The sequence below is a fragment of the Coturnix japonica genome, chromosome 4, assembly GCF_054131305.1.
Source record: "Coturnix japonica strain WE chromosome 4, WE-NBRP24, whole genome shotgun sequence".
In the NCBI taxonomy this organism is placed as follows: domain Eukaryota; kingdom Metazoa; phylum Chordata; class Aves; order Galliformes; family Phasianidae; genus Coturnix; species Coturnix japonica.
In genome coordinates, this window is record NC_140666.1 from 43,169,081 (window position 1) to 43,192,868 (window position 23,788).

The 23,788-nt window shown below is 49.6% G+C and overlaps 1 protein-coding gene across 13 annotated transcripts in view; it reads left to right on the forward strand.

Annotated features, from left to right (window-relative positions):
* Positions 1-347: 347 nt before the first annotated feature.
* The window catches only part of CXXC4 (CXXC finger protein 4), a 92,857-nt gene continuing 69,416 nt past the window's right edge, over positions 348-23,788 (forward strand). For 8 of the 13 annotated variants that reach the window (XR_014945810.1, XR_014945812.1, XR_014945816.1 and 5 more), the window contains exons 1-2: positions 348-804; positions 2,255-3,478. Coding sequence is in view for 5 of the 13 variants with exons in the window: in XM_085546657.1 (XP_085402783.1) it covers positions 2,366-3,610 (1,245 nt within the window). In the remaining 8 variants the exon portion in view is untranslated. Of the gene's footprint in view, positions 805-1,338; positions 1,478-1,525; positions 1,661-2,254; positions 23,454-23,788 lie in introns of those variants that run through there. The other 5 variants (XM_085546661.1, XM_085546660.1, XM_085546657.1 and 2 more) reach the window with 5 other exon arrangements.

Consider the following 23,788-nt stretch of genomic DNA (forward strand, 5'->3'; position numbering starts at 1 on the left):
GCCTGGCCGGGTGCCCATGGGGTGACCCCATGCGTGGCCTGCACCGACGCTGCCACCCAACTTTGTCTTTCCAATGGCAACGTGGTGGCGGGCACACCGTGGGTTTCCAGAGGCCGAGTCACATCTGCAAGCCGGCTATTTCCCTTCCACCTGCCCGCAACGCGCAGCAACTAAACCGCCCGCAAAATCGGCAGTAGCGGCAACGAACGATGTTGACGATCGAGGGTGGCGGCCCGTGCGCGCCTCTCGCGGCGGCTGGGCAGCGGCCGCCCGCCTCCCGCATCCCCGCCCGCTCCCCCCGGCCCCGCCGCCTCCCTCCTTCCCTCCCTCCCACCCTTCCTCCCTCCCGCCCCGCCCGCCCGGCGCGCACGGCCGCGGCGCGGGGACGCGGCCCCGGGCTCCCGCCCGCCCTCGCACGCACACACACACACACACACACACACACACGCTCACACGCGCGCTCCCTCGGTGCCTGCTCCTTCCTCGCCCCCCGCCGCCTCCCCCGCCTCCTCCTCCTCCTTTCTCTGCAACGAGACGGAGAGAGGGAGCGAGGGGAACGGCGCTCGCAGGTATTTGTTTAGCGGCTCGGCGCTGCCGGATGGGCACCCCCCGCCCCCCGCGCCCCTTCCCGCCGCCCCTCGCAGTTTGTTTACAAGTCGCAAAGTTGTAATTGAGGAGCCGCCAGGACACAGCTGGATGCTCGCTGCCGCCGCTGCTCCCTCTCGTTCTTTGTGTTACGGACTGATGTGCAACTAATTAGCGGCGGGCAGGCTGCGCATCCGAGCCCCCCCAATAAAGAGCCCGGTAAGTGACTGCTTTGCTTTTTCCCCTCTCCTCCCTCCTTCTCCGTGTTTTGTTTTGTTTTCTTTTTTCGGGGGGTGGCTTTTCTTTCGTTATCTTTCTCATTTTGTGCTTTGCCAGCGGCTTTTTCTATCTTTTCTTTTTTTATTTTTTTTGCCGTCGTCCTCGTCCTCCGAGCTCGCCAAAGTAGCCGAACGCCAGAGCCGGGCGAGAAAAGGCGCCGCGGCATTAATTTATTAATTAATCTGCCCCCGCCCCTCCTCCCGAATGTCAAATATGACCTCTGCTCCCCGGCTTCTGTACGCCAGACGTGCGGGAGCGAACATGCACGGCCACGGCCGCCTCCCGCCGGCGGTCCCCGGTGCGGGCTGCAGGCTCAGCCCCGGGCACGCGGCCTCTCGGTGCGTGATCGATGCGTGCCCGCCGCCGCCGGGGGCCCCGAGGCCGTGCGGCTCCGCTCGCCTTCCTCTCGGGGCAGCTTTTGTATTGCCGGCTGCGCCCTGGGATCGTCCCTTCCCCGCCGAAGGGAGGACGCGGAGCGGCTCCCGGTCTCCTCCCGCCGTGCCCCCAGCCCGGGGCGAGGCTTTTCGCTCAGGTTCGCGCTCCCTTCGCTCGGATCTGTTGACATAAAAGCCGCTTTTCGGAGCCTCGGGAGAAGATGAAGTTGGTGCGCTCGGTAGGTTGGGCTCCGAACGGTTCATTAATCTAATTACGATCGTAATTACCGTAATTGATAACCATTTGGAACTGAACGCGGCGGCGTCTGGCAGCTAGACGCGGCCCCGCGGCGTGCCCGGAGCGAGCCCCTGCCCGATGGCCGCCCGTCGGAAAAGGTGCTGGAAATATCTGAGCCGCTCAGGTACGGCAGCTGGAAAACAAAGAGCCACTGTTCGGAAACTGAGGGCTTTTGAAGTTCTGCTGCTGTTTCGCCTCAGTTGTCGAAGGCTGCCGTAACGTGCCTTCCTCCCGCCTCCAAACGGAGCCCCCCGGTAGCGGCCCGCGGGCGGCCGCCCTGACCCCGCGGCTCCCCGCAGACGGTCACGGGAATCCCTCCCTCCCCGCCGGGTGAGCCCCGGCTCCCGCAGCGCCCGGGGCCTCGGCGCTACTACGGCCCGCGTGCCCCAGCGCCACTGCGCTGCTGTCGGCTGCCTCCCCGCTGCCAGCTGTGCCGCGGCGCTAATGACCGCCGGGCGCAGAAGGACACGGCGGCAGCTGGCGGCTCCCCGCCTCCTTCTCTTCGGAGCTCTTTTTTTATCCCCCCTTCCTCCCCCCCTCAAACCCTTTTTATTTATTTTTTTTCCCTTTTTTTTTTTTTTCCTTTTTTTTTCCCCTTACGCTTTCTCCTCCGGGTGGGCAGCCCCGGCCCCGCGCCCACCCGCGGACTTAGCCGGGACTTCCCCTCGCCCTCCCCTCGCTCCCGCCCCCCCCTGGGAATCCACTTTGTGTCTTTCAGCTCCCGTGAGGATGCGGCAGGCCGGGCCGACCGGCCGCTCGGCGTCGCCGAGGACGCGCCCCGCGTGGGACTGAGCCCCCCCCTCCCGACCCCCGCCCGCTCGCCGCCACCATGAACACCAACGTGTGCGTGGAGAGCGGCCCCAACCCCGAGGCGCCGGGGCTGCCCAAGGACAGCCACCTGCCCGAGGGGGCCCTCAACAGCCTTGTGGATTACAACTCGGAGATGGAGAGGTACCGCTCCTTCGCCACCTTCTACAAGACCAACGGCGGCGCCTTCCCGCAGGCGGCGAAGATCGCGCGCATCACCACCCCCATCTTCCCCAGCGCCGCCGCCGCCGCCGCCGCCCGCATCGGCATGTCCCCCTGGAACTGCGACACCGCCACCGCCGCCGCCGCCACCGCCATGCTCTGGGGCAGCGGCGGCGGCGGCGGCGGCGCGGCGGGCGGCGCGAGGAAGCCCCCCTCCTCCTCCTCCTCCTCCTCCTCCGCCGCCGTCGCCGCCGCCTCCGCGGCCGCCGCCGCCTCCTCGCTGCACGCCGGCAGGGGCGGCATGCACCACCGGAGCGACTCGCAGCGCCTGGGCAAGCCCGGCTGCGCGCCGGCCGAGCAGCCCTCGCTGCCCATGGCCAACGGCAACTTCCTCTCCGGCCTGGCCCCCGAGCACTGCCGGCCGCTGGCGGGCGAGTGCATGAACAAGCTCAAGTGCGGCGCCGCCGAAGCCGACATCATGAACCTCCCCGAGCGCGTCGGCACCTTCTCGGCTATCCCGGCGCTGGGCGGCCTCTCGCTGCCGCCCGGGGTCATCGTCATGACGGCCCTGCACTCCCCCGCCGCGGCCTCGGCCGCCGTCACAGACAGCGCCTTCCAGATCGCCAACCTGGCGGACTGCCCGCAGAGCCACGCCTCGGCCGCCCCCGCCTCCGCCCTGGGCGCCGCCGCCGGCGCGGGGGGCGGCGGAGGAGGAGGAGGCGGCGGCGGTGGCGGCGGGGGGGCCGGCGGCGGTGGCGGCGGAGGCGGCGGCGGAGGAGGAGGCGGAGGGGCCGGGGCCGGGGCGGGCAACCCCGCCAAGAAGAAGCGGAAACGCTGCGGGGTGTGCGTGCCCTGCAAGCGGCTCATCAACTGTGGAGTCTGCAGCAGTTGCAGGAACCGCAAAACGGGACACCAGATCTGCAAATTTAGGAAATGTGAAGAGCTTAAGAAAAAACCTGGCACTTCGCTAGAGGTCAGAGGAGATGATTTCTTTTTCCCCAGCCTCCCGCCGTCCCTCCTCAACCCCCTGCCCCCGCCCCTGCAGTGCTTCTTGTCTAGCTTCAAGATGCAGCACCCGTTCTCCGAGGCCTCCTTCAGGCTCTGAGGGTGCCCCCGCCGCCGGCGCGGCCCCTCGCCCGCCGCCCCCGGTCCCTCACCCCGCCGCGCCCGGCCCCGGCCCCGCCGCCCCGCGGCCGCTCCCCTGCGGGTTGCGGGGTCGGAGGCCGCGCCCTGCCCGTCGCCCCGTGTCGTGCGGAGCCGAGCCGAGGTTCTGCTCGCCCGGTGCGCCCGCTGCGTGACCCAGCAGACTGATGGCCGGCTGGTTTCGCTGTGTTTTTCTTTGTTTGTTTGTTTTTCTTTTTTCCTCTTTCTTTTCCTGGAGATCGTGGTCGCTTCGGGGCAGTTTTAGGGCCGGGGTGGTGGGGAGAGGGAGAGCTGGAGCTGAGCGGTGCCCCAGCAAAAGTCTGGGGAAGCATTGGCTCACCCATCTAGGGCCGGCCGGTGGCAGAGTTGGTGCTGTGACACGTGCCCATGTAGTACGTTTGGCAGAGTTTCTCTATCCTGGCGTGGGGAGCGTGGTGGGGAAATAGCAGGGGTGTACTGGGCTGTCAGCTGTCTGACCTGCATCCACACTTGTCTTTACACTGTGCCACTGGATGTGATGGATATGCCCAGCACTCCTGGCTGTGCCGACAGGGTCCCACGTTGGCAGAGGTTTTGATGAACGTGCCAAGCCCGACAGACAATGGAAGGCAGAACACCTGCTGCATGGAGCACGACCGGGGCTCGTTGTTGGTAGGCAGGGGAATGAGGAGAGGGAAGCCCAGTAATCACACTTAATCTCTTGTCATTATTAAAATGATAGCGTTGCTGGCAAGGTGCTTACATTGGATGTGTCTGGAGGTGTTGAGGATGATGGATTCAGTGCAGAGGAGCAGTGCACGTGGAGTGACATTAGGATCTGTAGTAACAGAAATGAGCAGCTAAGTGAGACGGTGCTCCTTCCCCTGGTGCCGTGATGGCTCCATGCAGGCAGGAATGAGCCAGCCTAGAGAGTGGGGGAAGGTAGCAAGAGCCTGCTGGTCTGTCCTGCGTTACATCAACATGGGTAGCAGTGTTGGTGTTGGCACTGCCATGGGACACTTGGGTTTGAAGTGACAGGTGGTTGATGGTGTTAACTCTTCTGTAGCCAGCCTTGCCACTCTCACCAATGAGAAGGAATCACTGGTTAGAGGGAATCACTGGTGTGAGGGACCTACTCTTGCTGGAGTTTGCTCTGTAGCTCTGCATGCTCTCAGCTGTCGTTGCGCATGCGTAGTAGCCCAGCATTGCTAACCCCATGCCCAGCACAGATTCCACACACGAGAAACCAAATAGGCTCAGCAGCTCACGGCTTTCTTGGTAACGCCTTAGCTGATTTTGTAGAAAGTCTGCAAGGAAGACACAGGGCTCTCTGGTTGGGCTTTGCCAGCCTGAGTGCTGCTGGGCTGAACATGATGAATTACGGCTTCTGAGGGCTCATCGACCTGTCTGGAAAGTGAGATGTCTTGGGAAATGTGCTTGCACGCTCGCAGATCTTCCAGTGGGCTCACGTGCTTCCCTGGCTGCATCTCCAGAGCTTCCTCACTCCTGATGGAGGGGTTTGGCAGCCTTAAAAGCTGCTAAGGAGCGCTACCCGATAGAATTGCTTAATCAGTGTGACTGAAAAAGCATGGATTTACTAGCCACACGGCTGCTTTCCTAACCAACTCCCTTCACTTCTCTTCATTCCCTCTCCCTGCTGGTGTTCCGTCAGCCACACGAACGCAGGTCTCTGGTCCCACCTGTAGAGGTGTCAGCCGAGCATCACCTCATGCCACAAATACGTCACAGAGCGTGGCTTCTTTCCTTGCACAAACAGCGGTAGGATCAGTAGGCGAGGAAAGTCCCAAACAGAGCAGCCTTCCCTTGAGGTTGTTTCTCATTTCCCTTTTGTTCTTTTCTTCTCTTCAACCACATAACGGAGCGTGGCGGTTATGGCCAGGGTGGGTGGGTGGGTGTCCCGGTGCGTCCTTAAGGTGTGAGTGTTGTGCTCAGTGTGGCTGTGAGTTGTGGAGATGGCTTGAGGCAGGGGTGGGACTGTGCTTAAAAACAAAATAAACGGAGAGCGAGAATAATAACAATAAACAGCAAACTGATTGATCCCACTGCAAGCATTTCTCTCGTTTTTCCTTTAAATTCGTTCTTCTGTGTGACACAACTCTCAAGGTCAGTACACCGAGTGGAAGAGATTCACACTAATGTGTTCCAGCCCCCAACCCTTACATTTTTAATGGCGTGCTTCCCTCCCAGCATTTTTTTAAAACACTTGACCTATTTTTTCTTATTTTTCTCGTACGGTTTTCACCCGCAAAGTGTCCCAACGCTCTCGTATTTTACATAGTACGTTAATATTACTAGGAGATTTTATGTACGGTAATAATAAATCTGTAAAACTCAGATTGACGTCACGTTGCACACTACCTACTTGTATATGTACGTTCTGTCTTCATGCAGATTTACAGTTGGTTTAAAGAGGCATAATCTTTATTCACCCACTGAGACTACTTGTTTGCCAAGGATGGGCGGACGTGTCTCATTCCTGCTGCGGGTTAAGGAGATGGGGAGACAGCTAGGGCTGTGCATCTCCCCTTTTGGAAGGAAGCCCTCCTGACCCTGCTGCCTATTTGGTTAATGATAGCAGAAGCGGATGGAGGGCTGGCTTGCAGCTGGTGTGCGCTGTTCAGCCCTGATGCAAGATGTCTTCTGTCAAACAGGTGGTACTGCTTGCTTTACTTGTAGCAGCCTCACCAATTAGCAGCATGCACATTAAAGTTTGCATATCAACCTTCAGTACCGACCTCAAGTTACCAACTGGGAATGCCAGCCTCTGTATACCAGCACAACATACAGCCTCCAAACCTGGGGCATCTCACCGAGCCACATCCGAAGGCAGCTTGAGATCCCTCACCTAGGTTAGGGTCGCAGCGACTGGTTTCAACAGAACCAGCTCCCAACGCAGCCCCCTTAACCTCTTTGCTTGTGGCTGCTGGGAATGCCGTGCGGCACAAGGCTTCCGGTGCTGGGTTTTCCTCTCAGCCTGTTGAGGTGCCTGGGGATGCTGTGATACAAGGCCTCCTGCGTGTCATCATGGCTCATTGAGGCCCGCTTTCTGCTGCTCAGAGCACTTGCCAAACCTGTGGGCTTTTTGCTCTAGGACCGTGGCTTACAAGGTGTGTCATATTGCTGTTGGCGGAGACATGGCATTGAGGAAGACACTGAGGGCTCTACAGAGTTGAGCTTGCACTTTGGCAGACTACCGAGCATAAAAAGCCTAGCACAAGGGATATCTTGAGATGAAGCTGGATATTACCCATTGTACTGCTTCGTATTTTCTTGCATCTCCTCTCTTCACGTGATGCTCACATGGCAAAGGAGCTGCCCCAGCCACGTGACAACAGCATTCAATCCATGTGATGTGGGAGCTGCTGTTTGATGCAGCACAGCAGCCCTTGGGCTTTGTAAGAGGGGGACAAGAGGCACATTTTTTTTGGTTCCAAATGGAGCCTCTCGCACCTAAGGAATTTTCTTGGTGAAATCTGGTAACTGAACTGAACAGAAATCTGAAGTAATTCAGCAAAAATGGTAGGCCAGTCAAAGGCTGAACGGCCTCCTTCCTACAAGCCCTGCTTTTTGTGTGTGTTGGAATCACTTGCTTTAAATTGTTGAACTGTGATTATATGCCAGGGAAACTGTTCATGTGGCGAGAGAGGTTAACTGGCTGTGGCGGTCCTGTGCCTGATGGCACTGAGCAGCTCTCCACAGATTTTTCTTCACACCAAGGCAAGCTGTGCTGTGGGGTTTCTGGATGCTCTGCCAGACTTTGGGCTTTGCCCAGTACTGCAATTGATTCATTTGTCTTCTTCTAATTCTTTCTTATTTTTAAACTTTTTTCTTTTTTTTTTAACTCTACATAGACGTGAAATGGATGTGCATTGTTTAGGCTGGACAAGTTGTATGTGTCGTGAGAAATACGATAAATTAAGATAAGAGTTTTTTTCTGGAGCTGCAATAAGAATAACAAGTACTATTTTAAATGCTTTTTAGTTTTATTCTTTTCCCTCCAAATGGTCTGAATCCCTTTGGAATTTGTGCATGGAAGCCAATGTGGGTTGGAACCCCATGTCAGCTACAGCACTTTGGGGAATTGTTGCTCCAGTTGTGACGGTACAAAATGCTATTGGCCATACACACCACACCCTGCTCATAGGAAGGGACTTGTTTAAGCCAGTAGATAGGTGAGCACTGTGTGACATACTGCTCATTCAGGGTGGGGAATGGGTAAGCAACAATTCAGAGCAAGGCTCAATTTCTGTCTGTCTGTATGTGTATGCTCACATCGCTTTGTGGGGTCACTTTCCATGCAACTCTGTTTGCTGGGTTGACACCAAACGCAGGGAAGGCTTGGCTTGCCTGGGGGGTGGATGAGAATGTCAGAAAGCAGTCCCTATTGAATAGCAACATCTTGGTACTCCGTTTTTGGCATTAAAGGAAATGTGCTCTAGGCAGTTCAATAAAAGATAGTCATTAATTTCTGTACTCCGTGTCATGCATTTGATGTGCAGCAATGGCTGAGAACAGGTGCCTTCCAAAGAGCCAGAAGGAAGTGTGTCAGTGGAAGGGGAGATGGTAGGTTTCCAACTCTGATCATGCTTGTGATTTAAGGGTTTGGCTTGATGAATAAGACATTTCTAAACAGGCAGACCTCGAATGTACACCCTAAAGTCTCACCAAATACCGCATAATCCTTTTGATCACTGGCTGTGGTGGGAAGCAGCTGCTGATTGTGCAGGGAAAGGCTTACGATAAGCTTTTCGAATGTACCCGAGTGAATTAGGAGGAATGAAAAAGTAACTTGTGTCCCCGTAAGGAAGTCTGTGGGACTTGATCTCTGTTGCTAACAGTTCCCAAGGCACCTACCACTTGTTTAAAACCTGCCAGCAGACCTCACTTTCTGAGGAGTACCACCACAACAAGGAAGTATTTCTCCGCTGCTGTAGCATCTGCATTTTTGTAACAACTTACCTGCTCTGAAGGATCGTACTAAACCATGATGTCTAGAAGCATGACGGTTTGTTAGATACTTCTTTGCTGTTTAGGAACCTGGCCTGCCCTGTCTGTCTTTTCTCTTCTTTTGGATACCTGAATTGTGTTCTGTGGTCATGTTCAGTCACACACAAACACCTGTCCTGAATTACTCTGTGGCATCATCTCAAGCCATCTCCTGTCTGAGCATCCTGCGCTTGCCATCCTTTGTTGAGCTGTGTTGCACCATACTTGGGATGTGACAGCCGTTTAATAATGTTGAAGCTTTAGCTCTGCAGGGGCTAAAAAAGATCCCAGCATGCTTGTTAACTTCTACTCTCAGACATCATGGGAAATATTTTCTCTTCACTGGAATTCCTATGTATCTTCTTAATTAAGATCATAAAAATCCATGGCCAGGTTTGCGTTTAAGCCTTTTGATTTTTTTCCACAGCTTTCCAGAGTTCCCCCGTATTTAGCCAGTCACCGCAGTGCCAAGTGAAGTACAGGAACTTAAATAAGGGCAGCCTGGGGGTGGTGCTGGGTGCTGTATTCTTAGTGGGCTGCGCTCATCAAACATCTTTGCCCGTGTCACTGTAGATTTTGAGTCTTTCCTCTTCTCTGCTAGAGTTTATCCTCATCTCAGTCTCAAAAGAAATATTTTCAAGCTCAGCCCCTCTCCTGTCTCAGGAAAGTGTTCCCTTTTGTTCCAGGCTGCTCTGGCTGCGATCTCTGCTGAGTTTCTGTATGGGATTGTTTTTAGCTGGTGTCAGGCTTCCTTTGGCTAGGAGCTAATAATGGATTATTCAGCAGCTTAGCAAGTAGAGAAGCAGTGTTAGAATTTGAGGCAGAGGCAGGAACCTAATAAACGCTGGCAAATTATGGGAAGTCCCAGGGAGTTCAGGATGCAGATGAGTGAACTCAAGCGAGGAGGAGAGGGCAGCTGCAGGGTGCTCAAGCAGGAAAGGACCCAGAACTGGCTTTGGCATGGTGCTAATGAGCAAAGCCACAAAGAAAGCATGCTGCTCCTCAGCTGGAGTGAGTCAGACACTAGGTAGATGAATGGGGTTCTGAAGGTGCTCTGCTGCCAGAAAGGGCAATATGGCCATGCTGAAAATGATGCTGAGACCTCCCACAATAGGGAGAAAGCAGCACACAGCTGCTGCTGGGAGCAGGTGGCTTGTATTAATGATGCAGGCACAGCAGCTCACCTATAGCTCTCTTCCCACAGCTACTGCCTGTGGTGGCCAAGGCTTCACACATCAGAAGAGGACCTTGAAGTAGGTGAGCAGGGCTTCCCATGTCTTGTCACTGATAGGGAATTCTGATTTCTTTCATTCTTTTTTAAAACTGAGTTTAATTTATGGAGAGGATCTGGGTGCCGGGGTGAGCATGTGGTGTGGAAGGATTCTTATGATCCAAACAAGTTGTTCCAGAGCCAAGGACATGATGAAGGCATATGTACAAATGAACTGACAAATGTGAAAGAAGGAGGTGATGCTAGCAAATGAAGGGCTGAGAATGGTGGTTGGTTGTACAAGTACTACTTGGCCTTACAGTCTTCTTGGGTGGCATGTATAACGTCTCCTAGGGAAGTTGGAGTACACCAGAAGCATGTGAGCATGTGAACTCAAAGAATTTACTCCATCATCATAGGAGTAATACCTGATGGCAGATGTTGTTGGGTGCTGTCCATCTTTCTGCATGTGGGGTCACCTTCACTGTGCACTGATCTCAGCAGGTGCGGGCATAGAAGGGAGACAGAGTCCATTCCTCTGCCTAGAAGTGCAAGGAGGGCAAATCATGATCATTGGGGTGCTGTCAAAGAGGTCAGGCATGGAAAAGGAGAGGCAGTCAGCAGATGTTGTCATGTGCACTAACTCTAGAATGAGTAGTACCTGTCTGAACCAAAGGCCGCTGGTTTTAGATTGAGCAGAAGAGAAAAAAGGTGCTCTGCAGGGTCATGGGTCTGGTTAGGCAGCTGACATGAAGTGAGTGGGAGAGGATTCGATGGCAGGAGCTCAATAATGACATAAAAGCAGTTTCCTCTAAATCACCAGTACATCTCAGCTTCAGAAGCAGGGTTTGCCACTGGCTGCTTGCTTGGAAGCTGATGTAAAATGAATTGGAGGTCAGTGACCAGTGGAGGTGATGGTGTCGTGAAAATAATCACTGAGATGAATCTTAATTGTCATGCTTGAAAATTTCAGAAGATGTGTATCAGGGAATGAATGGAGCTCAGAGCCAAATGCAGTCCTGTAGGGCTTTCCACTCCGGTCAGGCATGGCAGCAACCTACTGTACAGGGGTTTGCCTTTTGCCTCCAGCTGGGCAGCCTGCAAAGCTCAGCGTCTGCGAAAGCTGAGCCAGCACCCACAGCAGGTCTCTGGAAGTGCCTCAGCCCAGGTAGATTCCTAAACAAAACATCTTTTTCTTCAGGTCAAAAAATAATAATAAAAAAAATTGCAGCGGAAGAAGCAAGCGAGCAGAGGCCAAGCATTTAATAGATGTATTTTTCACTGGCTCTTTTATCAACGGCATGTGTGAAATCCCGGAGGACAGAAGCAGTTAGCTAACCAATGAGGCATCGTAGCTGGCGCGAGGCTCTGTGCAGGAGGAAAAGATGCCGAAGGCAGAGCAGCTCTAGGGGAAGGAGATTGAAGTGCAGGCCCGGCGCTGGGAAATGTGCTTCCTTCTGCTTGTGGACCAGCCTTTGCGAGCTCACCGTGCCCTGCAGCAGCTGCTTTGCCAGTGATAGAGATGTCAGAGCATGAGCACGGAGGCTGGTACCGCTGGGTGATGAACCGGTGGGGATTTCTCATTAACAGAATGAATGTTAACAAGAATTGCAGTTTGTGAGCCTGCATGGGGGGAGGATCGGTGAGAGGGGCTGATGGATTTGATTAGGAGGTGGTGTGTGAGGGGGGTTGGCAGAGGGCAGGTCCCTGGCAGAAAGCCTGCTTCCTGCTGGCTGTGTCTGACAGAGGATGATCAGCAGAAGGCGCCTGCTGGGTCTTAGGTGAAAGCAGGAGCTGAGCAGCGGTCTGGATGTTTTGCTTGTAGTGTCTTTTGCATAGTAGTGCCTCAAGCTCCATACTGTGGGACAGTAATGAACCAGCATCCACAAATTTCTTTACAAAACATTACTCAGCTTTCTACTGACGGCATGTTGGGCTCGTTGATGTTCATTCCTACTGCCAGGATGAGGCCTTGTGTGGCAGCTCCCCTGGCCCTCTCAGCCCTGGCTCAGGCTTGGCACTGTGGCATTGCTGGCATGGCTGGTGCTGCTATTGGTGCTCAATAGGGATAGAGCTGGGCTAGGCTGGGTTCCTTATGGCTTCTGATCTGTGTTTGCCATCTGTTTTCCCCAGTGATGTTATGCTTTTTTTTTTTTTTCTTTTTAGATCAAAAATTGAGATTGTTTACCCATTCCTCAAATGTAATCCCATATATAAAGCAAAAAAATACCAACAAAACAAAACAAAAAAAAAAGAGATATAAATTCTGGTGTGTGCTGCATGTGAAGGAGAGACACATTTGCTCATTCTTTCTCGTGTGGAGAAACCCACTGCCCCAAGTTCACCCTACTGACTGGGCCAGGAGCTGTTGCACATGCTGAGCCCTGCAGCAGGACCCGGTGCTTCTGAGGTTATCTTGAGGAAGCTGCTGGGGAGGAGCTGGCTTCCTTAGGAATCACCCCAGATGAGCTGCTCGTCTCGCATTGCCACTTGCTGCGTCTCATGGCAGAGCTTTGCTTTTCGCTTCGTGCACTCGGCGGGGAAAGCCAAATGAGTTTCCTAACCTGGTGTGTGCTAAATCTGGTTTGTGTCAAATACGGTGCAGGAGATACGCAATGCGAGTGGAAAAATAGCTGCCGGCAAGCAGATTCATGTCCTCCCAGAGCAAATAAAGCTGGCTTTTAAAATAAATGTTAAATCTCCTCCTCAGTTTGAAGAGAGCCAGGCCCACGGCTCAGCCGCAGCAAGAGGGATTTTAGCTTGGGCTGCAGCCAATGGTGTGACCCCATGCCTGTCCCTGTGCCTGCTGGGGCCACAGACTGGATGGCTCCTACCGCCCCAGCAAGGGGACAAGGCGGGGGATCCGCACACCAACTCTGTGCCCCACACCAACTCTGTGCCCCGGAGCTTCCTTGCCTCAAGGCAAACATTCAAGGAGACTTTGTGCGGGCTGGATGTGAGTGCCGGGAGGTTTTCCCCAAAGTAATCGCTGTAGGTAATGTATATTTATGAGAGGAACAAAGCCGGCAGCAGTTGCTTCCAAAGGCTGCTCTCCTTTCCCGGTGGCTCTGCCTTTGGGTAAGTGGTGTGGGGGAAGGCTGCTTCCCCTTGGGGCTGAGCTCACTGCTGGGGCTCTGCTCCTCTCAGGCAGTCCTGTAGACATTGTGCTCTGTAGTCCAACCTCACAAGTGTGTAAGAGGTTTGTGGAGTCACTGGCAGCAGTGGTCACTGTTTGCTCTTGGGCTGCTGATCAATCCAAATCGCGTTTCATGTGGGGACCACAACTTCGCAATTGAACTTGTTGGTCATCATGTAGCACTGGAATTCTCTCTCTAGTTTAGTATATGTGTATCTATCCATTTATATATAAACATATGCATTCAAATGTGTAACTGTGTAACTCTATAAAAAAACATATTTGGGCCAGATTTCATGTTGCGCGCCCAGTAGCCTAACTGCTAACCTGCCACTCCTGTGGAAGAGATTTCAAGCAGAAATGGTTCTCCAGACTGAAGCGCTCATGTAGGGTTTGTAAGGCTGACTTTCCTAAAGTCTTTCTCCTCTATGTGGCCAGCACCAGTCCTGCTGCTTTGGGAAATATGAGAAAGTAAATCAGTTTCGGTTGCGTTGCCATTGGTATTTTGGATTCAGTCAGGGCAAAGTTCCTTCCCTGCTGCCAGTTTCAGTGTTTGTGTAGGTTTGTAAAAGCAGTTGGGTTGCCCGTGTCTTGAACATACCTCAGCAGCAGTATAGCTCCCAAAGGGCTTCTGCAGAACCAAATCGTTTTAGCCAGGACTCCTGGAGAGAAATGCCACATCTGACAAATAATTTGCTGTAGCCAGTGTGCGAGTTTGCTTCTGTAAGAAGAGGTTTTTTGCTCTTGGATCAAACATCAAAGGGTTCTTACATAATGCAACATCTTTTAACATTGGTAAGGTATTAGGGCATCATCATGTAGCACTCTTATACATTTTAGTGTTCTGTTCTATTTCTGAATGCGCTTCACCTTTACCCAAGGGATTCCCTAGCCCTACAGAAAATAGTACTGAAAGTGATTTGGGTACACTCCAAACAGCAGCATCCATAGCAGGAGTGGCTGGCTCTCCTGATTCTAATCTGCCTGCAGAATCTTTCCAACAGCTGTGAGACTCATGGGCACTTCCATCAGGTTTCATAGGTATAAAGTGGCCAGGAGCTGGGGCTGAGGCTGGCTTGGGAAAGCATGTAGACCTGTGGGTAGCCCCTTGGGATCCATTGGGTGATCGGTCACCCTGGATGTGGAGGGTGCTGATCTTTAATGAGCACCTTTGGTGTAAGAGTGAAGAGGTCAGCTGTCAAAATAGAGTCTCTGGTGATGAATACATGTGTGATTTTCCTACTGCTGCTTAACTTCAGGGATTACCCCAGTCCTTTCAGTCCTAGTTGCCTTTTTACCTTGTGAAACTCAGAATCTTCACCATGCTGAGAAGCACCTTCTACTTCTGCAGCAAACTTATGTCCTGGTGAAAGCTGCTGAGAGGAAAACGCAATAGCAAGTGTTAAGCAGGAAGGTCGTTTGGCAGCAGGCTTGCGCAGGGATAAATCCTCCATCCCGCCATGCTTTACAGCATTACGGGTTTCTGAGCATTCTCCTGGGAGCCAGACTGCCGTTTGTCAGCATTTACACCAGTGCGAACAGCGACGGCTGCCTTCAGGAATGCTGATCAGCCCCCAGTCTGCTCCTCACCCAATGCGCGGGGGAATCTGTCCTTGCTGTCACTCAGGATAATGATACCCCGCCAGCAGAGCACGAGGCCACAGCGTGCCCTAATCTCCTCCAGAGCTGCCTTTCCCAGCTGGGACTCCCAATTTTAGTTGTTCAGGCGGTAGATGGAGGCTGCAATTGAACTGAGCCACCAAGTGGGCTGCAGGGTCTTTTTGACTTGAAATAACATTGGCTTTAGCAGGGCTAAGCCCTAAGGGCATCATCTCATAAATCAGGTTTGCTTTAACTTGGGCCACCTACTCCCCTTTTAAAAGCTTTCTTATTTATCGTGGATGAAAAATTTATTCCCAAACTGGGGGGTTAGCACAGTGGATATTTAACTGTAAATGTATATCTGTAATTAGAACTTAGCTTGCGGATGCAAAATTCTGTATCTTGTGGTTTTTTTGAAAGCACACATCTTAAACTACAGCCTTGCCCTTCAGAAATACTATTCCACGTGCTTAAAGGTCTGAATGACCTTTTAATCAGACATTGCACCTTTCCTTCCAGCCGATATGACAACGTCTGACAGTAACTCAACCTGATGTTGTGAGGAAATAAATAAAGGCCATTGCAGCCTCTATGCCTTTAAATCTGTCTAGCTAGCTGTGGTTTTTTTGTGTTTAGGTAGATGGACCCATGGAGGAGCATTACATTTAGTTTTCAGGCAAAGACAATATATTGAGTTCAATGCATTTGCATGTCTGGCTGCTCTTTTGAGAACAATTTAGGCGTGTGATTGCTTCCCACCACTCTGAACTCAAGCCTTTCCTGCAGCCGACCTCCTTATGAATTATGAATTCACATCCCTGGCTGGAGCTCAGCAGCCATCTTACAGCCTGTGCTGACCTGGGGCTATCCTCAGTGTTCCTGAACAGCTGCTCATGCCGCAGGTTGTGGTGGGGGCTGATGAGGCTGGCCAAGGAAATTCTTACCACTGAGGGCAGGTGTATCTACAAAGCAGCCCACTGCCTGTGGGAGCTGGTGTTCAGATGATCTGTGGAACGCCAGCCCTTGTGGAGAGGGGCTGGGTTCTGGGTAGTGTGGGTTGGGCTGCTGCTCCATGGGCACACGGGATAGATGTAGTGGTAGCACAGACCCTGCTCAGACAAGTTGGTATTTGTATACCTGGTCAGCTATACCAGCAAGTCTTGTGTCCCAGGGTTTGGCTTTTAGGGTAATCTCCTGTGCTGCGATGCTGTTTCCCATTAGTGATTCTGTATGTCAGTATGTAAGGTATAGTATACTGTGTGTTAAGCTGTGAAAGGAATTGGCCTGTACTCAGATGCATGTGAGACACCCAAATGCAGGTGGATACCATTCTGTGGGGACAGCAAGTGGGGGGAGGAGGGAGGTCAGCAGCCCTGAAGGCAAACTATGATGTGAGGCCAGGGCTCAGCACATGTGCAGAAGCAAGCAGGTGGGCAGCCTGGGCAGCCCCACTGGTCAGTGTCAGTTGGTGTTTCCCTCCCTCACACCAAGTCAAGGTTGTGCTTCAACTGAAATGTGGAATGAGAGGAGGTAGAGCAATGCCTCTGTTATGCCCTTGTCCAGAGAAGTGCTCCTGCCAAAACACTTGCCTGACTGGCAAGCAATCCACCTGCTTGCAGCCAACAGGCCATCCCCCTGCGCCGTGTTGCAGCTGGGCAGGGTTGTGTGTTTATTCCAAAAGCACTGTCTGTTTCCCAGGAGATGTTTTTGATATTGTTGTTCACACATCTACGACTACCTTGCTCAGCTAACTAAGGAGACTGCACACTAGGGGTGTTAAGTACTGCCTAAGACGTGTCACGTGTGACCCTGTAATGGTGTGCTTGGAGAAGGGATGTTTCTATGAATTGTCAAGCTTTGTGAGGCATTGTGCTGTTCCTAGATAACTGAGGGTATGCCTGAAATGTACAGGGAAAGAACAAAGAGAAGAAATCAAGTGTTGTAATGCCACAAAAGAAAGCTTAACTTGTTTTCTTGCTTTTTTTTTAGAGAACACCTGTTCCCAGCGCTGAAGCATTCCGATGGTTCTTTTAAGCAGTAGTGTATCTTATTTTCAAGGCAGTCCGAAGTGAATGGCAAGCTAAAGTCTTGTTTTAAGAAACTGCTTAGTCTACCACTGAAGAATATACTCAGATACTATTTTCATTTCTGTATAGGGGTTTCCTCAAAAGCAAAAGACAAAAATCTGGGAGCCTGGGGAATTGGCCAGCTTATTCACATTCAGTACTCTGATTCTTTCTTTGATGTAACTTAGCTATACTAGTGAAGTTGTTGTCTATTTTTAAAGTGGCTGTAAAAAAAAAACCAAAAAACCAAAAAAAACCAAAACACAAAAAAACCCAAAAAAAAAACCCACAAAAAAACAAAAAAAGTTTGGGTAAACCCCTGCTATAAAGTCATGTATCTTTGAAAAGTAACATATCTATACTTCATTTTCAAATATATGTGTTTACGTACTGTAAACTGTACAGATAGCCGCTTGTATTTTGTGTGTTTAGACACAAGGAGACAATCATGTCTGAGCATCTATGGAGATTAATGGTTTGTACACAATGGTGTGGTTCTGCGAGTTAAATCCGGAGCAATAAATCCTAGCTTTAAATATTATTTTGCTAGTTGTTTAGCAGCAGCAGCAACAGCAAGCACTGTTTTACCATGCATCCTTCCATAGAGACTTGATATCAAGTTTTGCAAAATAAAACGATTGTGACGCATCTAGCAATTACCTTCCGTCGTGGTGTTGTAAGAGGGGAAAGCATAAAATGTAAGATTAATCTTTCACGCACTATATTAGAGTAGTGGTTAATGCAATTGCCTTGCTTCCAAAGGAGCTTTACATAGGGGTATCCATCCAAAAATGCTGTATGGTGTTTGACCCACTTTTCACTGTGTTCTAAGGCGAAGTGCCCAGCCTATGTGGATGTGTGTAGAGTTTGTTCTAAGATGCAAAATGAAGTGAGCACGAGCCCTTAGTATAAGACTCGGCATCATTGCCCTCTGTGTACGGGTTCTTATGTAAAGTCTTTGGTCAGTGGAGTAAAGGTTTTGTAAAGTTGAATGCAATATTTTTGATCCAAGAAGAGCTCTTCATGGTTGAGTTTTGACCATTGCACTGGTTTGGGTCTCACTTGCAGTTGTATTTATTTGAGAACCTGCATATTTTTGCGGTATGAAACTGAATTTAAAAATACTACAGTAACAAAGACCTGTTCTCCCTACATGGTCCTTGGTCCACTGATGTCGGCTTTGCCAAACTACTGCTCCCTTAGGCCCTGAGCAGAGTGCTCTGCTGCTCTCCTACCTGCTCTGTCTGCATGGAGGAAATGGCTGGGAAAAATAAGGATACTGAAACTTAGCGATACTTAACACTGGTTGACCATCACTTCTTATTGCTCGGTATGACAAAACCATACCATTCATGAGTGAAAAGGCCATCCCATAAAAGTAACTGAATTCCATTGTGCCACAGTTGATAGGTTTATCGCTTTATACAAAGCAAGACTACTAGTAGCTTCACAGAGCAGGTGCTGGGCATGGAAATAACTGATAAGAGGTGCACAGCCCACCCACATCTTCTCTCATTTCAGCTGTTTCTTCATGAATGTGCTCAGTACTCCAGCCTTTGGTCCCCAGTCACCCTCATGAGGTGGAGCACATGGGGTGGTGGGGAGCATGGCAATGCAGGGCCTGTGTGGGTGAGGGGATGCTGGCTTTGGCAGGGCAGGGGAGTCTTGGGAGCCAAGGTCCTCCAGGAGGAGCCTCCTGAGGTCACCCACTTGTGTCAGCAGGGTTGGGCTGGGCAGCGGTGGGTCACTGTATCTGGAGGAGCATGGCTGAATGGATGGTGGACGCACAGGCCTACGTCTTTGTGTGCATGACTTTGGAAATGGAGTGTTACTCTCAAAGTGCTTCTGTCTCAGTGCCACTCCCTTTTGTTTATAAGGGGTCATCAGTTGGATAACCACACAGTGAGGTTTACGTCTGTTCTTACATCAACTGTGTACAGATTTCTCTTTGTGTTTGAGACTTTTTGGTTAGGGCCTCTGTTGTTGACCGCTTGACCAACACAAGCTCTATAAGGTCTTCTCTACCAAAATGCTGATTGATTTATCAACTGAAGCCTTATTTGCACATCTGGCTGGTAAGCTTACCTTGCTTTTTGGAAAATCGTGATTGTTCTTGAAGAAGTAGAGACAAGATTAAATTCAGGCTACATTAGGTGTACAAAGAATATTCATAGCAATGTACTTACTGTCTAATACCCTAATGTTGCATGTCTTGATGTGCTTTCTTTTTTTTGTTTTGTCGTTTTGTTTTAAAGAACTGATGGATCTGTATATTGTAATTGTGGTGTTTTACATGTCAATTCAAAATGGTTAAAAAAACAAACAAACAAGCAAACCTGTTAATTACTGAAAAAGATCAAGAGTTGATTTTTCTTTGGTTTCCCCACGTGTCTTTCATTTTGGATATTGTTCCTTTACACCATCGCAATTTTAGATTTGGGGAAAACAGTGTTTCTGAGATGTAGTACTCATAGAGCATTTTGGTTTGGGATGTTTGAAGAAGGAAATCTCTTTGCTGGCCTTCCGCCTTCCCTGTTGTATACATATTTGTAAAATGTTTTTGGTTTTTTTTTTTTCCCAAGTTCTCAAGACCTAATCTGTGCTTTTCTCAAAGTCCAAAAACATTTTTCAGTATGAAAATTTGTATTCTTCTATGTCTTTCATTCACATGGCAAAAAAAAAGAAAAAGAAAAAAAAAAGAGTAAGAAGTTGTAAAAGAAAAGCAGAACACAATTTCACAGTCTTCTAGGTATGAACACTAAGCCTAATGGAAGCATTGTTGGCATACCCCAGATAAATGTAGGAAAAATGGTAAGTCTGAATGGGAGGAACACATAACCATTCTGTAAATTAATAACAGACCCCCCCTAAGAGGGGAAATGCTCTCTTTTGTGCAGAACCCCTGGTATGTAAGTCATGCAATTAATGTTAAAGCATATCAAGTCTTTAAATGGGCTATATCTGTAATCAAATAATGAAGAAAGAAAGTAGTTAAATGAACATACCATTCAGGGTCGAATACACTCAGCAAAAAGCAGTAGTGGGTCTTTGATCATGGTTAGATGCATAGTGATATCAAACAGTGGATTCTCATGTAACGGCTAAATGTTTCAGATTTTGTTTTTATTAAATTTGGCAGTTTCACGCTGAGCTCTACTGTATTCTTAGTGAATAAAAGACAGCTCCTATGTTAGAAAGTACTCCATTTTCACAATTGCAGGGAACTAGGAGGTTTTTTTTCAGAAACACGAGCCACAGAAATGTACTCCTTTCACAGTGTTCTCCTATTTCTGAACTGTGCAGTTATCTATTAAATTTTCTAATAGATATTTGTGTAAGGTGTATGTATGCTTGTGCAATTATGGAAAAAAAATCAGTTTTGGAAAACAGTGTATTTATGAAAAAAAAAAAATTACTTATGGGGCATGTACAAAACTGTATAAAAACATTCAATTTGCCCAGTAAAGTTGTTTTTGTGATATTTCTGTGTTGTTGAATAAAGGACTTTAGTATTCAAAATATCTCTCTTTTTCCATAAACAGGTTTTGTTTGTGGGATCTAAAGCAATGACAACCTCTTTTAAAAAAGAATCCTCAAAATGATGAAGAGGGTCAAAAAGCTGACCTCAGTCGGGCGCTTGGGAATGAATGCTTATGAAGTGACGGTGCAGTAGCTGTACAACTAATTCCTTCGCAATTGGCAGTCATTGGAAACCCCATAAGTTGTGTACCTGCAGGTGACGTTGTGCTCTGGATTGTTTAAGACAGCAGAAAAATAATACCACCTTTGTAAGACTAGGTGTATGGTGCTGAGTTGCGGAGGCTATGAAAAGTGGAGTTAGAAGGGAACAGATTGCAGAAAAGCCTTCAGCCCTTTGGGGCAGACCTCTGTTGTATAATTGAGGTGAACTGGTGGGAGTGATGTGATGAGTTAGCAGTCAGTTTCATAGGGAAGAGCGTATGATGGTGAATTCTCATCTGCAACTCTTGCAGCAGACCATAGACCCGATGGTGGATTGTCACATCAGTGCTGGACATTTGGGATTGTGAGCATGGCTTGTGTGAGAACGACAGCAATATCCTTCTCTTTGTTTTTCTGCTTCTCAGTTTGAAGTTCTGTTCTTTGCCTGCTATACCTAGGAAATAGTTTCTCCTTTCCATTTTCTTCATTTGTGCTACAGACAGGATATCAGTGGGCTGGAGAGTGTGTGGCTGAGTGGGTAGCATGTCCCCTGATTGTCATGAAGCTTGGAATGTCATTGCTTTGCCATTACACCTCACATGAACGTAACATCAGCTCACAGTGCCAGTGCAGGACTGTGAGAAGGGTAGAAAGAAGAGGTAGGTTCCTTGTGCTGCAAGGTTCTTTTGATGCCAGCTGATTTTCTGGGGAGCCTCGGAGTATCCTTTTGGTTTTTAGAGAAAGCGACAAAACAAAGAGGAACAAAGGTGTATTTTCCCTTGATCCCATCTTCTCTCATCAAAATCCATAAGGATATATACTCTTGTGAGACCCAGACCACTCATTAGACAGCACCAGGAGTGAGCCTTGAGTTGTTTGAAGAGGGGGCTGCCAAGTTGCTCAGGCACAATCAGTGATCTCTCTGGGTTAGATACAGAATTCACAGGGAGGAAATGTGCTAATTTCATGAGATGGTCGATTTGGAAGCAGGAAAAGGTCTCTGAGTTCCTATTCCTTTAATGCTTTCTCTTTCAACTTCTTTCCCCCCGGAGTATTGTTTTATACTAGTCTGAATGAAAAATATCCCTCAGCTCCAGAGAAAAACTCACCCCAGATATGAACCCTGCAGTTTAAAACTACCTCTAGCTTTTAATAGCTTTTGTTTTTTAATTAAAAAAAAAAAAAATCTTAAAAAAAAAACATACCACCAAACCCAAACAACGAGTAGGTAGTTCTTCAAAGCCAAAACTGACAAACTCATTAGTGAAGCTATTAAGAGGAAGGAAAATATTCTTTTGCAAGAAGCTCAATTCTTCTAGGCTGTGCTGGACTCAATTTGTTTTTGCCACTAGCCATTTCAGCTCTCTCTGATATTTCTCCAAGGAGCAAGTCTGAAATTATGAATGGCCTAGCGGTATGAGGCCACATGCTTTCTGGGAGATCCAGTCCTCTCTGGATTCCCACGGGCTTTGCTAGATAACTTGTGAAATTGGAGGAAGTTGCTGTAAGGATTTACTTGGTCGCCAGCATGTGGTGGGCGTGGGTAGATGGCCCTAAAATCAAAGAAACACATCATCTCAGTAGGAAATACAATGAAGTTGAGGCCACTGGACCTATCTGAGAAAGGAAAGGTGAAGTTCAGTGTGAGCTTAGCTATCAGAATCTCTTCCCACCATTGCCTTGATTCTCTTTACCGTTTGGCTTTTAGGATTGATGTGTCTGGCTGGGTAGCAGGAACCTGCAGAATGGAAGTTTTGCCTTAGATAGAGTGAACGAAATGTGTGTAGTAATCTTGTAACAAAAAAAGTCTGTGCCGCCTAAAGAAGCTACAATGTTGAGGAAATAAAGGGTTCTGTTGTTCTAAGTTTTCAAACTGTGTGAAAGAGTTGTGGCATTATTCAATAAGTCAGAATAGTTTGTAATTCTACTGCCCATTCCCTGAAAAGAGGCTTTGGGGCATGAACCCCAATGGATTACTGGGTTTTGAAGATAGTTCTTAGTCTAAGCTGACTGCCCCATGAGAAGATTCCGTAACTGGGGTTCATCAGTCTGTGTAAGCCCTCTTTGCCTTGATAAGTGCAGGATCTTTGCTATAAAGCAGTCAGAATACTTGTGGGTAGGTCGTCAGATGTTTCCATGTCAAACAGAGCCCAGACTAATTATTCAGAGTGGTTTTCCCCAGCTCTGTGCATAATGTGTCTAAGCATCCTCCAGCTGAGAACACCTTTCTTTCCTTACTCCTCCACATCTGCCCTCGTTACAGAGTTAATAGCAGTAGCCATCTGCACTTCTTCAGGCAAAATAAATAAATTGGAAGAAATCAAGGGCTGCTTTGCTAGACATTTTTCCTTGGGAGGAGAGAGAAAAGAACTAGTCCAGGTCTGAAGCTCCTGTTGCTGGCCCACCTCTCGTAATGTGGGTGCTCTCCTTTATAGCCTGTGATTGCCTTTGGCAATCAGATGCAGCCTTGAAGGAGGCTGGCATTAGGGTAAACATGGTCTGGGAGACAGGCAAACCTCCTGATCCTTCTGATTGCAGTGAAGGTGCTGGGGGCCTTGTAGGCAGAAAGAAGGCTTGAATATCAGGGTGGTGCCTAGAACAACTCAGCCCGCGTGTCTTGCAGAGATTCTGCTTTTGGCTGGGTGTCTGAACCATCAACCTCTGTGAGAAGTGTGCTTTGTCTCTTGTGTGCCTTCGTGTTGATGCTCATGCCTAGGGCTGGGTAGTTCTTGGCCAGCTGATATGTTGGCTGAGGATGTGTGGTTTAATGCAAAGCTGAAAAACTGGCATTCAAGATGGCTTTGGAAAATTAGTAGGGTAAATAACCTGGTCTAAAGGGATCTGCCACCCAGATTAGGAGCTGTGAACCTAATTATTGCTTTCTGATTCTCTCCTCTGACTTGTTTTGCCTTTTTGATCTGATTGTTTGCATTCCCAGACCTGATTTGCCTTTTTGATGCAATGCCATGTGACCTGCTGATTAATTTTTGTGAGCAACGTAACCTCCAACCTATGGCTGACTCGCTATATTTTTATGCTGTGCTCCATAAACATTCATTCATTTCTTATGATTACTGTGTGGAAACAGACTTTTACAGGCTAATAAACTTGGATTTGAACTGGACGAAGGGTTTTCTTGTGTTGATTCTTTCCTGTTGGTGAGAAAAAAAAAAAAAAAAAGAACGGAGAGGGGGAGGTGTGGCCTTTGGCTTGATATAACTGCAGTTCTCCCCACAGCTGCTCTACACAGCAGGCATGGCAATACCAGTGGCAATGCCTTGAGTTCATTTGGTGGTAAGAAGTGCTCCCTGCATGAACTCAACCAAACTTTCAGGGCTGAGGGCTGGTGGAGAGGGGGAAGGGAAGTGGGGCTGCTCTAATTGCTCGCTGCGGCATCTCCTCTCCATAGCCCTGCTTTCTACATTGTGCTGACACGCGCAGAGCAGCCTCCAGCTGAGA